The 11,654-nt window shown below is 48.8% G+C and overlaps 3 protein-coding genes across 3 annotated transcripts; all 3 read left to right on the plus strand.

Annotated features, from left to right (window-relative positions):
* Window positions 1-170: 170 nt before the first annotated feature.
* BDW47DRAFT_118305 (THO complex subunit THO1/HPR1) lies at window positions 171-2,531 on the plus strand (the record flags this gene model as incomplete). Its single annotated transcript, XM_024815191.1, has 7 exons — window positions 171-410; window positions 467-545; window positions 600-718; window positions 769-1,443; window positions 1,493-1,642; window positions 1,689-2,002; window positions 2,060-2,531. The coding sequence occupies 7 exons, from the start codon at window positions 171-173 to the stop codon at window positions 2,529-2,531; spliced, it is 2,049 nt and encodes a 682-aa protein (XP_024671015.1).
* Window positions 2,532-7,580: 5,049 nt separating this feature from the next.
* Window positions 7,581-10,200, plus strand: BDW47DRAFT_44697 (homeobox domain-containing protein). Its single transcript, XM_024819055.1, has 5 exons — window positions 7,581-8,402; window positions 8,465-8,602; window positions 8,658-8,790; window positions 8,851-9,298; window positions 9,354-10,200. Exons 1-5 carry the CDS (start codon window positions 7,849-7,851, stop codon window positions 9,689-9,691), a joined length of 1,611 nt encoding a protein of 536 aa, XP_024671016.1. The 5' UTR covers window positions 7,581-7,848; the 3' UTR covers window positions 9,692-10,200.
* A 728-nt stretch (window positions 10,201-10,928) lies between these two features.
* Window positions 10,929-11,408, plus strand: BDW47DRAFT_126690 (uncharacterized protein; the record flags this gene model as incomplete). Its single annotated transcript, XM_024816588.1, has 3 exons — window positions 10,929-10,957; window positions 11,026-11,275; window positions 11,373-11,408. The coding sequence occupies 3 exons, from the start codon at window positions 10,929-10,931 to the stop codon at window positions 11,406-11,408; spliced, it is 315 nt and encodes a 104-aa protein (XP_024671017.1).
* Between the last annotated feature and the right edge of the window lie 246 nt (window positions 11,409-11,654).

The following is an 11,654-nucleotide window of genomic DNA, read 5'->3' on the forward strand; positions in this document are numbered from 1 at the left end:
CGCGCGCCTAGCGAAGGGTTCCGGGCGCCTAGAGCCCGCAGAGCCGCAGCAGCAGCAACTCGGCTTGATTATCATCATAGCTCAACTCCGTCGCATTTCTCACTCAAACGCCTTTCCTTTCCATCGCACCCCTTACATTCGCTCTGGCACTCTGCTTTTTGGCCAACAGGATGGCTGATGCAGATTCTGATGTGATCCCTGTCTACAGGAGATTAGTCGACGATCTCCTATCCCGCGCGGATGAAGTCAAGTCCGACAAGAATATTGAACCTCCGCTGACGGAATCCGCCCTCGGAGAATCCGTTTGGCTTGTACGGGGGGAGGATGAGGCACTGGTGAATCGACTGAATCAACAGACACGGTTTGCAGCGGTGGAAATTGCATTCCGAGAGAAGTTCTACCACCTTCTTGTATGGGCTCACGGAGTAAACGATTGAACTGGTGGCTAACTCCTCATTTCTTAAAGGCTTTCACGTCCATCGATGAACCGGCTTTTATTCGGATCTGGAACTTGCTCGACATCATCTCGATATTTTCCGACAATGGTTAGTCTTGATACCTTGGATGTTGGGCTGTGGATGACCCTGACGTGTCTACAGAGCAATGCGAGCCTGGATTAATATTCTGGCTTATCGAGGAACTCCTCGATAGCCAGACAATTGATGGCTGCCGAAAAGTGTTTGATTATCTGGAGTCGCGGAGGGAACGGAGTACCAAGGTATGCGCGTATCCCGCCTGTGGGCGACGGCGTGACTGACGCCGTGATAGAAACATTTCAAGCAAAAAAGTTTAATCATCCTGCGATCCTGCAATGAGCTACTCCGACGATTGTCGCGTGCTGAAGATACCGTCTTCTGTGGGCGGGTTTTCATATTCCTCTTCCAGAGCTTCCCGCTAGGCGATAAGAGCGCGGTCAACCTTCGAGGCGAATACCATACTGAGAATGTCACTACGTTTGATGAAATCGCCAAAGAGGCGACCCGAGAGAAGGATGCGGACGTGGAGATGGGCGACGAGAAGGAGCCATCCACGGAGGACCAGAAAGAGGACGAGTCCCAGCCATTGCCTGAATCACAGGCACCTACACAGGACCACCCGAGAACGCCGAAAACGCCGAAAGTGTCATTCTCCAACGTCGAAGCTAAACCCGAGGCGAAAGTCGATTTGGATGCGTTATACCCCATGTTCTGGGGGCTACAGGCCTATTTCTCTGCGCCAACGAAGGTCTTTGACACGCAGAACTTCGCCGAATTCAAGCGGGGTCTGGAGGCTACGCTTTTTACGTTCAAGAATGTCAATACAGACCTGGAGACGTCCAGCACGAACAAGAGTTCTGAAGAAGTTCGAAAATCGTCGAAGCGCAAGCGAACGGCGGACGCGCAAGAGATTTCCAGTAGTTTCAACCCTAAGTACCTGACGAACAGGGACTTGTTTGACCTTGAAGTATGTGTCTTCGTGTCTTAGGTGACAGGCTGTAGCTAATCTTGCACAGGTCAGCGATACTGCGTTCCGGCGACACGTCCTCGTCCAGGCTCTCATTCTCCTGGACTTCGTTATGTCGCTTACGCCAAAGGCCAAAGCGAAGCTGGCGGATTTGACTAACAAATCCGTGCTCTATGGGTTTGCGCTGAGCGATGAAGATGTAAGACGCCCCTCTATCCAAGTCGAGCCGAGCTGACAGGCTTTAGACCAAGTGGGCCATCAAGACGAGACGGGCGATCGAAGACTATCTTCAAGACGGCGTCGGAGGAAAGTTCTATTATCGCATGGTAGATACGGTGTTGTCGCGGGACAAGAACTGGGTACGGTGGAAGGCAGAAGGATGTCCTCCCATCGAGCGGCCTCCTGTCTCGGTGGCCGATTACCTCAAGGCGCGCGAGAATGCGACTAGGATCTATGCCAACAAGCGCCTGCGTTCGTCGCCGATGGGGTCTCTTGATTTAAAATTTCTCTCCGAGGGGGAGTCGTCTGCCGGTTTGGAGAAGCTCAAGGAACCGGAGAGGTAAGCAACCTACTTGGCAGCGGAGGTGATCAGCGGAGACGGCTAACGCTATCCTAGATTTACAGTTCCGGCGGCCAATTCGTTCATGATGGGCATCATGGACGACGAGATGGACATCGACATGGCCCAGAGCAAAGAAGATAAAGAGAGCGGAATGCGAGCCAAGGCCAGCAAGACGTGGCGCATACTACGGCTCTCCGCTAAAAGCAAGCTCGCGGCGTTCGATAAAATCGACGACGGCAAAAATTTGAAAACGCTGTTCGAGACCCAGCCCGCGGAGGGAACACCCCAGGCCGGTGAGGGCACACCGCAAGCAGCGGACGGGACGGGCAGGGCTCCGACCACGGAGGATGATCCCGCCGGAGAGGAACAGCACGCTGGAGAGGAGCGACACGCCGAACAGGAACAACACGTTGGACAGGAACAACACGCCGGACAGGAACAACACGCCGGTGGCACGGAACAGCCTTCGACAGAGCCAACGACCGAATCAGCGACAGTCTCCACGACGGATGGCCAAGCGACATGAAGAAAGACACGCGGGAGTCAAGACACCGTATACCCTGGCTATGAGGTAGCGCCTCCAACACCGACGACCGGTGTCGCGTCGGACCTGAAGGGGTCGTTTGCGATGGATGCGCCGTCATGGCGACGCTAACGAGCGACATGCAGGATGGGCCCGAAAGCGACCAGACAGACCGCCAGGACCGACTGGCGGCTGGAGGGGGACCGGTTTCGAGGGAGCCATGGCGTTAGATATCACGAGGAGGGAGGATGGAGAATACGGTGGAGACAGGGGTGTTGTCTGATTGGTGATTGGTCACTCTCATCTGGCGCGCAGCCTGGTTCTTAGCGGATGTGTGGCGAGACCGTATCATGATTTCCCTCGTCCCAAGTCCCCAATCTCCAAAATTTCCCCGCCTGTCGGAACTCTCGGACACGATACGGATACACGGGGGGGGGGGAGATATACGGGTTTACCTCGCTCAGGGGGGGGAAAGCAGGGTTTCATTTGGCGACATCAGAGAATAGCGTCAAAAGGGTAAATAGCAAAACAACGAAAGAAACCAGACAATCAAAAAGAAAACAGGGGAAAACAAGGAAAAAAAAGCAAGCGGTAGGGCTCCAGGGAAATTGGAAGGCCAGTGGACAATCCACATCGACAGACGCCCAGTCGGGGGAATTTAACAGTTTCAACGAGGGCTGCACAGGGCCAGATTGGGAGAGCAGAGAGCGAGAGGAACCGAGCGAATAAGCTCAGAGGTAGTACCGAGGAGGACGGACGGTGATCCGCAACTTTAATTACATGGACCTGCATTGAATTATCATGATGTACATAGAGACTTAGTACGGAGGATAGAAATCTAGTAATGGGTGTATCCTCTACCTACCTGATATGTATGTAGGTCATGGTGAGACTGAGGTCAGTGGTGACCTCGGAAAGAAGGAAGCAGAGAAGGCTGGCGAGATTAACAAGTGTCATGGCGAGAGGGGGGGGAAAGAGTCTGATACGCCATGTTTCACATCCAACCGATGGAAAATAAAAATGAGAGATAAAAAAATAAATAAAACCTCGGGTAAAGACATCAACCCATCCAGAGATGAGTCTGGATCATGATGACAAGGTGTGAATTGGACTGAACTGGCTGAACTGAATGAAGTAGGGGAGAGATGTCGGTGATACGGTTGACAGTGACAGTTAATTAACATTACAGTTGACAGTTGACAGTTGACAGGTGACTTGATACTCGCGGGTACCTGATGTGACAGGCAGTGTCTTTGTTATGATCATGGGATATTTATTTTATCTGATGTGAATGGTAATTTATGCTATGCCATTCTATTGCATTGTTGTGGCTATGGCATTACTATGGCATTACTATAACATTACTATAACATTACTATGGGCATTGCTATGGTTAACTCACGATAATGCAATTCTAATAAATCTACCGAACACTTGCATACCTCCCAGGCTCTATACCTAGTAGACACCCCAGCCAACTACAGAATACTAGCAACATCGTATCCCAACAAACCAACAGTCAATAGGTATAGTACTCTATACGGTCCTCCACCAGGCACAAGGTCAACAGAACCAGTCAGCCTCGGCAAGACTAGAAAAAAAAAAGGGTCTCAGGTCTCAGACCAGATGGACCCGAACGGACGGTGTCGTAAACCGGTATGGGTCTTCTTACTCATATGGATAAAGGAGGGGACAAGGGGAAAAGAAAAAAAAAAGAAAGAAAGAAAGGCCACTGTGTATACTGGAGGTGGAAAGAAAAAAAGAAAAGATCCATGGAAGCAAATAGTAGACGACGTTTCATCGTGGCCTCAGACCCGCACAGACCAGACACGCTAGGACAATGGTTCAGGAACCTGTCGGAGATGAAGAAATACATGCAATATTTCATATTTTCTAACATAATCTATAAAATAAATGTACGAGAAAAGTAAAAAAAAAGAGGAGATGACAGGTAGACTGACTGATACGTCATTACATGGATGTTAAGATTATGGGATGGTCAGGACTGCAGTATATTCTAGTCTTTCTCATTTTCAATATTATCTTATAATCATTATGTTATTGATTATCTATTATTCATTATCAATTAGTTCTCTACTCCGTACTCCGTACCTCATCAATTCTCTCCTCCTACTCTATTAGTGCACTACCTAGTGCCTACCACCCTACGGAGACTACTACTACCACCACCACCGACTAAAGTAGGTGGTGGTAGTAGTAGTACAGATCGCCGTTCAGATCCGGATCATTCATCCGAATCTCGCAGCCGAACTTCGCCCTAGGCTTGCGTAATGGCTCGGATCATTTGTTGGGACGCTGTCTCCACCGGTCACGGTCATGGCCACGGTCGAGGCGGTCCATTCCCTTACCAAGGCAGACAGACATTTCAGACACGATGGATTTGAGGGAGAAAAAAAAAAAAGAAGAAGAAAGCATCTTCCCTTCAAGAAGATAGAAGAACTAATTGTCTATCATGATCGTGGTCGTATCGTGATCAACACTGGTTGCTTTCTCGATCATCGACGCCTGATCTTCTTCCCCGCACCGTTGCTTGAGTCTGCATCATGCGATGTGCACCCACTTTTCATTATTCTTCAATGTATCCACAGAATCCACCTCATTGCACGTACTCTACTCGGTATACTCCATGGTTTGTAGGATAGGGATAGGGATATCAAATAGATAATAAAAAGAAGGGGGAAAAAAAGGGGGGAAAGGAAAAAAAGAAGGAGAATAAAAAAAAAAGAAGAAGAAAAAAAAAGAAGAAATCCGAGCAATACGGCGATTGACGGCGAAGGATTCTGATTCGAAACAGGAGGGGGGACTATCTCCCTAGTGTCGACTAGTGAATCCGACCATCAGCAGAGGATCAGGATCGGGGTGGAATACCGAAGCTTTATACTCTGCAGCCCAGTGGACTGACTGGGAGTGGACAGGAACCCCTCAATGAAAAATTCTCCGATTCGATTGTGATGATTTTAGAATATTAATTGTATATCGAGACAATAAGGGACTGAAGAATTGGATATGATCGTATATTGCTGGGATGTAGGATGGTCAGGACTCTGTTAACCGACAGACGAAGAATCAGAGACAAACTCCACAGTTGGACTCCTCATGATTCATCGTGAGTGACCCTCTCATCTTAGATCAAACAGAGGACAAGATGGAGAGAAGGAAGATGGAAGATGGATGATGGATGGACAGGTAACCGTGACATGGTCTGTTTCAACCTCGATCTCGTGGCCTGCAGGCATCCAATCAGAGGTTGCTGCCTGAGTCGAAATCCACGGACGACTCCTTGGCGTCACGCTCGGTTCAGATTCTGGCTTGATTATACTCTAGAATATTTATTTTTTCTGTTGTATAAAATAAATAAATAATAAGATAACCAAAAAAACAAGAAGAAAAAAAAATATGAAGTTCGTGTTTTCTCCGCAAACCCTGAGGGTCCTGCTATGTCCTGGACCATGGATCTCTCGTGGCGAGGAGGATCTGGTTAACAGTTCTGGACCGGATAATACCGATTGTATAGTTAGGAATATCCGGAGAAAATTCTAATATATCAACAAATCAATAGAAAATATAATCAGAAAATCAATAGTCAATAAATAGTAAATGAAAAATAATTAATTATGCATAAGATAATTATGACCATGACTAGTAAACCGCGGTAGTGTAGGATTCTACCTGGTTGTCCCTATCCATATCCCGAGTATAAGACAGTGGAGTGTGGACGGTGGATATCCTCAACGACATCGGACCCGCCAGATGCGATGCGATGTGATGCGCGTCTTGGCCAGACAGTCCTGAGTCCAGACAGCCCAGACTGATTGACGGACAATGATCAAGTCTAGGAACCGCTTGTCTGGAAGAATCCTTTGTCAGGGAACAGGAAGCGAGTAAGAGCAACGTAGTATTTGATCCTTCATTTTACTCCTGGATATTATGATAATTGAATTCTTATCATTCGCATAATTCTCCTTCCTAAACTGTTCTTCTCTGTTTTTCTCTTCCTTACGGTGGAGTTGTTCTCACTCAGCTCGCCACTCATCAAGGCCATTGTTGATATTACCTACTATCTACTTTCTCTGGATTATTTGCATTCTCTTATTATCAGTCTCATTGTCAGACCTCATCCTCCTCTATCCTCCCCCCCCGTTTTTCATACAACCATGAGACGATCTTGATATCGATCGTGTCTCTCGTTTCACGACCACTCCTGTCAATTGTCAACAAGCTCTGACGTTCCATGCTTCCATCCTCATTCCATCACACAGATCCCCTAGAGACTGGCCAGATCGATCCTCCAGTCCATCTCACTTGTCTTCTCCCTTCTACTCATTAACTCATCTGGTCCATCTGAACGCGTCTTGCTCGGAGATTGTCATCCATACCAATATTCCCCATCCCTTCTATTCGCCGACCCAAGCGCATTGAGCCCTACTTTGTACTTTCCCAGCCCTTTGTTTCCCTCCTCCCCTGCTCTCCCTTCGCTCCTCCTCTACCCTATCTCTCCCTCCCTACCGTCGTACCATTCCAATCCTTTCAGCTCCCTCATTGGTATCCACCGGAAGATCGTGGGGTGTACATTTAGATTGGTGGCCGGCCATCAAGCACGGAATGCCCACGGCTCCTTCCAACCTGCATCTCTAGCAGAACCCTGACTAGCCAACCTGGAACATCCATTCATCTCTCCTCCTATTCCGCTTCTGTGTGATCCCCACTCGCCGTGATTCGTTGCTGTACCCGCTTGGCTCAGCAACTGTTTAATATCGCCCATAGCCGTCTGTCTTCTCCAGCCCCCCACTTCCAGCACCCCCCGGCCATTCTCTGGACCCAGCAACCTGATCGACCCTCATTCCTAACCTAGGCTGTTGGTGTGAGCTGATACTGTGAATCCGTTTTTTTCATTGCCTGGGGCAAATTAAGAAGGGTGAAAAAAAAAATAAAATAAAAAAATAAAAATCAAGAAAAAGGAGAAGAGGGAAGAACGCATTGATATCTCTCGACGTGGTTTGCCACCAACTCGCTGCTACTACTACCCCAGTCACTGAGTCAGTCAGCCTATCTCTTCCTCTGCCTCGTTGTTTTCATTCTCTCTTTTCGTCACGTTCATCACGGTTGGAAACTTTCATCGGGGGTGGAAAGAAATCTCTTGGGCGACTGTAATCCGGCACTCTACCAGGTTGAATCGCCGTCCAGTCTTCAACATTCTTGTCTCGAATGTGCCAAATATTGATCCAGCATCGTATCGGCATTTGAGACTTCTTCGCGAACTTGCCTCACCAGAGGAGAAACAGACAGAGTCGCTTCTACCATGTCAATCAGTGGACCGTGTGCCTGGTTGTCCTCGCTGCCGCCTCCAGTGACCTCTCACCTGTCTGGGATCCAGAGTAACTGGCCAACGGCCTCCTGGAACAGTGAACAGGCCCCGTCGAGACCCAAGGTGACTCCATCCAAGTCGATCGGGAGGTGGGAGAAAGACGGCGAGCCGTCGAAACCGTCCCCAGCCGCCATGCATCCGGCGGTGATCAAGGCTGAGAACGTCTTGACTGCGGCGAATCGTGCGGGCACATCCACTCCCATCCGACAACCGGGGGCTGAAGTCCCCAAGGGCGATGCGCGCCTTCAACACCCAGAAGCTGCAGGCTCCAGCTCCCAAACCGGGCCGGAGGCCCTGAAACAGGGTGTCAGTCACATCCCAGCCCCGGAGGCGACCCCCACGATCAGACGGCAAAGCAAGGACGAACTAGCAGACGCCTTCCACGATGGCGACGCGATGGATTCTTCCGACGACGGTGCTGCATCTCCTGGAGAGAAGAGACACTCGGCGGATTCGAAACTCGAAAAGAAGAAGATGAAGAGATTCCGGTGGGTAGAGCCAAAAGTCGACGGTCGGCGGTGGTGAATGTAGCTGACTTTTACTTCAACAGATTGACGCACAACCAAACCCGGTTTTTGATGAGTGAATTCACCCGACAAGCACACCCCGATGCTGCTCATCGGGAGCGATTATCGAGGGAGATCCCTGGGTTGACCCCACGCCAGGTGCAGGTCTGGTTCCAGAACCGGTACGTCTCGAATTTAGTACATGCAGGACTGGTGCACGGAGACTGACTTCAACAGACGAGCAAAGCTCAAGCGACTCACCAGCAACGACCGGGAGCGCATGTTGAAATCTCGGGCCTTGCCGGATGATTTCGATACAACCCAAGTGCTACGGACGCCTTTTGAAGGAAAGTCATCGTCGGATGGGCCGGTGAGTTTTCTTTCTCATCCCGTGAATTAAGAAAGACAAGAACCTAGCTAACAGTCAAAGGTATTGATGACGGACGGCCTACAACGACTCAACGATGACGATTATGTGATTTCCCCCCTGAGCTCTGCGTCTACGACCGGGCACGGTTTCTCGTCGGCGGGCCCTGACAGAAGCATCGACGCATATCCCTCAGCCAGCCTGCTTGCGAGTCGCGCCCCGGGGTCTTTGACAGACCTACATCGAAACAACCGGGGGACTTTCCCCTATCCCCGATCCAGCAGCTTCTCTGAGGCGTCGCTCAGCGCTGGGTTGCATTTCCCTGGGCGGTACCGGCAAGACTCTGTTGGGTATCATGGGCTGCCATACGCACGACGTCCGGTAGACTACACCATGCATCGACCGGCAAACGGCATGGTGGTGGGATACGACCAGCAGCGGCCGTTGGAAGGCTCCGTATCACCCACGGGGCAGCCGGAACAATCCATGCCATACAGCGTGGACAGCCAGAGTGCGTCCTCAAAATCCCTACCCACATACCAACCAACCTAATGTATTGTCTACAGATCAACCAGTACACAGTTACCAACCACCCCTCACAATGCCCGCCCCAAAAGGATACAACGGGATGGAGATTGGCTCCCAGATGCAATCCCAAGGACGACAGATCCCCTCCATCCAGTCGATCCCCGTCTCCGAAGCAACAGACTACAGACCTTACTCCTACGAACACCACCCCTACAGCATGAACGCGGCCATGCCATATAGCCACGCAAACACATCCAGCATGAGTCTCCCGGCGTCGTTTCCGTCCGACTCGACCAGCGCCACAGCCAGCAGCTCCGCTGATCCGATGAGGGCAAAGTACGGCACTCAGACGTTTGACTATGCGAATTACCTTTAATAGCCTTTTCGATTTGATTCCGCCACATAACCGTTTAATCAATTTTTTTTTCTTTCTTTCTTCTTCTTTCTTCCGTCTGCTAACAGGTTAGACATTCGATCTGAGCAATTTGGGCCATCTGCAGCGACCACCTACCTACTTATTTTTTTATTTTCTATACACTTCCATAATGTATTGTGGCTAGATCTGTCACAAAATTTCAAGGAAGACAAATTGCTTCATTTCTTTCTTTTTCTACTCCCTACTACAGTCATCAGGCGTCCTTTTACCTTACTTCACTTTACTATTGGTTTCTCCTTTCCTGTCTATATTTGGTTGACTTTTTTCGTTATTCTTTCCCTTTCTCTTCTGTCATTTTTCTGTCTCTTCCCTTCTTTCCTTCTTCCTGTCCACCATCATATTCCATTTCCATTCTGGACTGCAGGCAGTGATGTATGCCTGGACGTGAGAGCAGTCAAATAAGGGAAAGGGATATCTATTCACATTTACATATTTTAGTCTGGATTTTTACTATTTATTTCAATCTTAGTGGTTTAATAGACTCTTGATAAATGTATTCTTTTGATAGACTTCTTTCTCGTGGTCTGCTGCTATAAAACTATTACTCTACTTCCTTTCTTTGACCCTCACATATGATACCCTTCTATTAGAGTAGGATACTCCCGTGCTCAAGCTAATTGCAGAATAGTTCTCGCCAAACATACTTACTACCTACATATCATACATACACAAGGTATATAGTTAACAACGTAGAATACAAGATAATAGCAGTGCCTCAATTCGATAGTTGCCGAGCAACACTCATACATGCATCAACATCAACATCCCTTTCCTACCTATACCCATCTTTACTATCTTAAATCATCAGTCTGACTTCAAATATTCTCTCAGATCCTCTCCCCTAGAATAAAGCCACCGTTTATTACCTCAGTCTCTGATAACCATAAACATGGATCACATCACCATAGATATCCTCTCTTCCCTCAAAGCACTACCAGACAAACCTCTCACTCTCCACCTTAAAGCAGCTACAAACCCAACCCCTTCCAATGCCTCTAGACGAGGATAATGGCAAACTACTTCACCCCCTACAATGCCCCAATCCACCCACCCGAGATAGACACCATCGCATCATACTACCCTAACCTCGACGAGTCATCTTTCCGAAACGCTCTCTCTAAGTGGCTATCTGACTCAGTATTTCCAGAATTGTATTTTACCGGAGAGGGAGTTGAAGATGAAGACCCCTGCTTCGGCTAATGCTGAGTGAGTCTCCCTTTTCTATCTATTAGCTTTCTATCTGTGTGTATGTCTTCTTTTGCTGTGGTGTACAGTTACGGGGACTTCAACTTCGCACCGTTAATGAACACATCCGGAAACCCCAAATGGGAAATCCAAGCAGCTTGGGATATGCCGGACACTAGGCATCCCCACATGAAGGTCCTCATGTATAGCAGCAGCAGCAGCAGCATCATCACAACCGAACCCCACCATCTCCTCCACGAAGAACTACTCCTCGTCATAATCGATGTGATGCTCGGACGGCTCAACACACAGTCACTCCGTCCGCATATTGTCGCGCCTGTACGTATATAGATACATACATACATACTATATCTCGGAAATGCCCAGCTGCGATACATGATCCCTAGAGCCCCTTGTCTAAACTCTTTCCATCCAGGTCATACTTTTCAGCGTAACGACATTCGCGTCCTAGAGACTTTCTTCGACGGGACTGAACTTATGGTACGGACTACTAAATTTTACGACCTGAGATGTCAGGATCATGGTTGGTTAATCCTGCTATCGAGGTAGTGGTTGGGGCACGCTAGTGTTTACGAGACGCGTGCTCTTGAATTGAGATTGACTGCATGACGAAGCTATATTATTCATGATTCATGATTTTTACACATGGGGTTCATATGGTTTTATTGATACCCAATGGTATCTATAGGTATTGGGG

Source organism: Aspergillus candidus (assembly GCF_002847045.1).
Source record: "Aspergillus candidus strain CBS 102.13 unplaced genomic scaffold BDW47scaffold_30, whole genome shotgun sequence".
Lineage (NCBI taxonomy): Eukaryota > Fungi > Ascomycota > Eurotiomycetes > Eurotiales > Aspergillaceae > Aspergillus > Aspergillus candidus.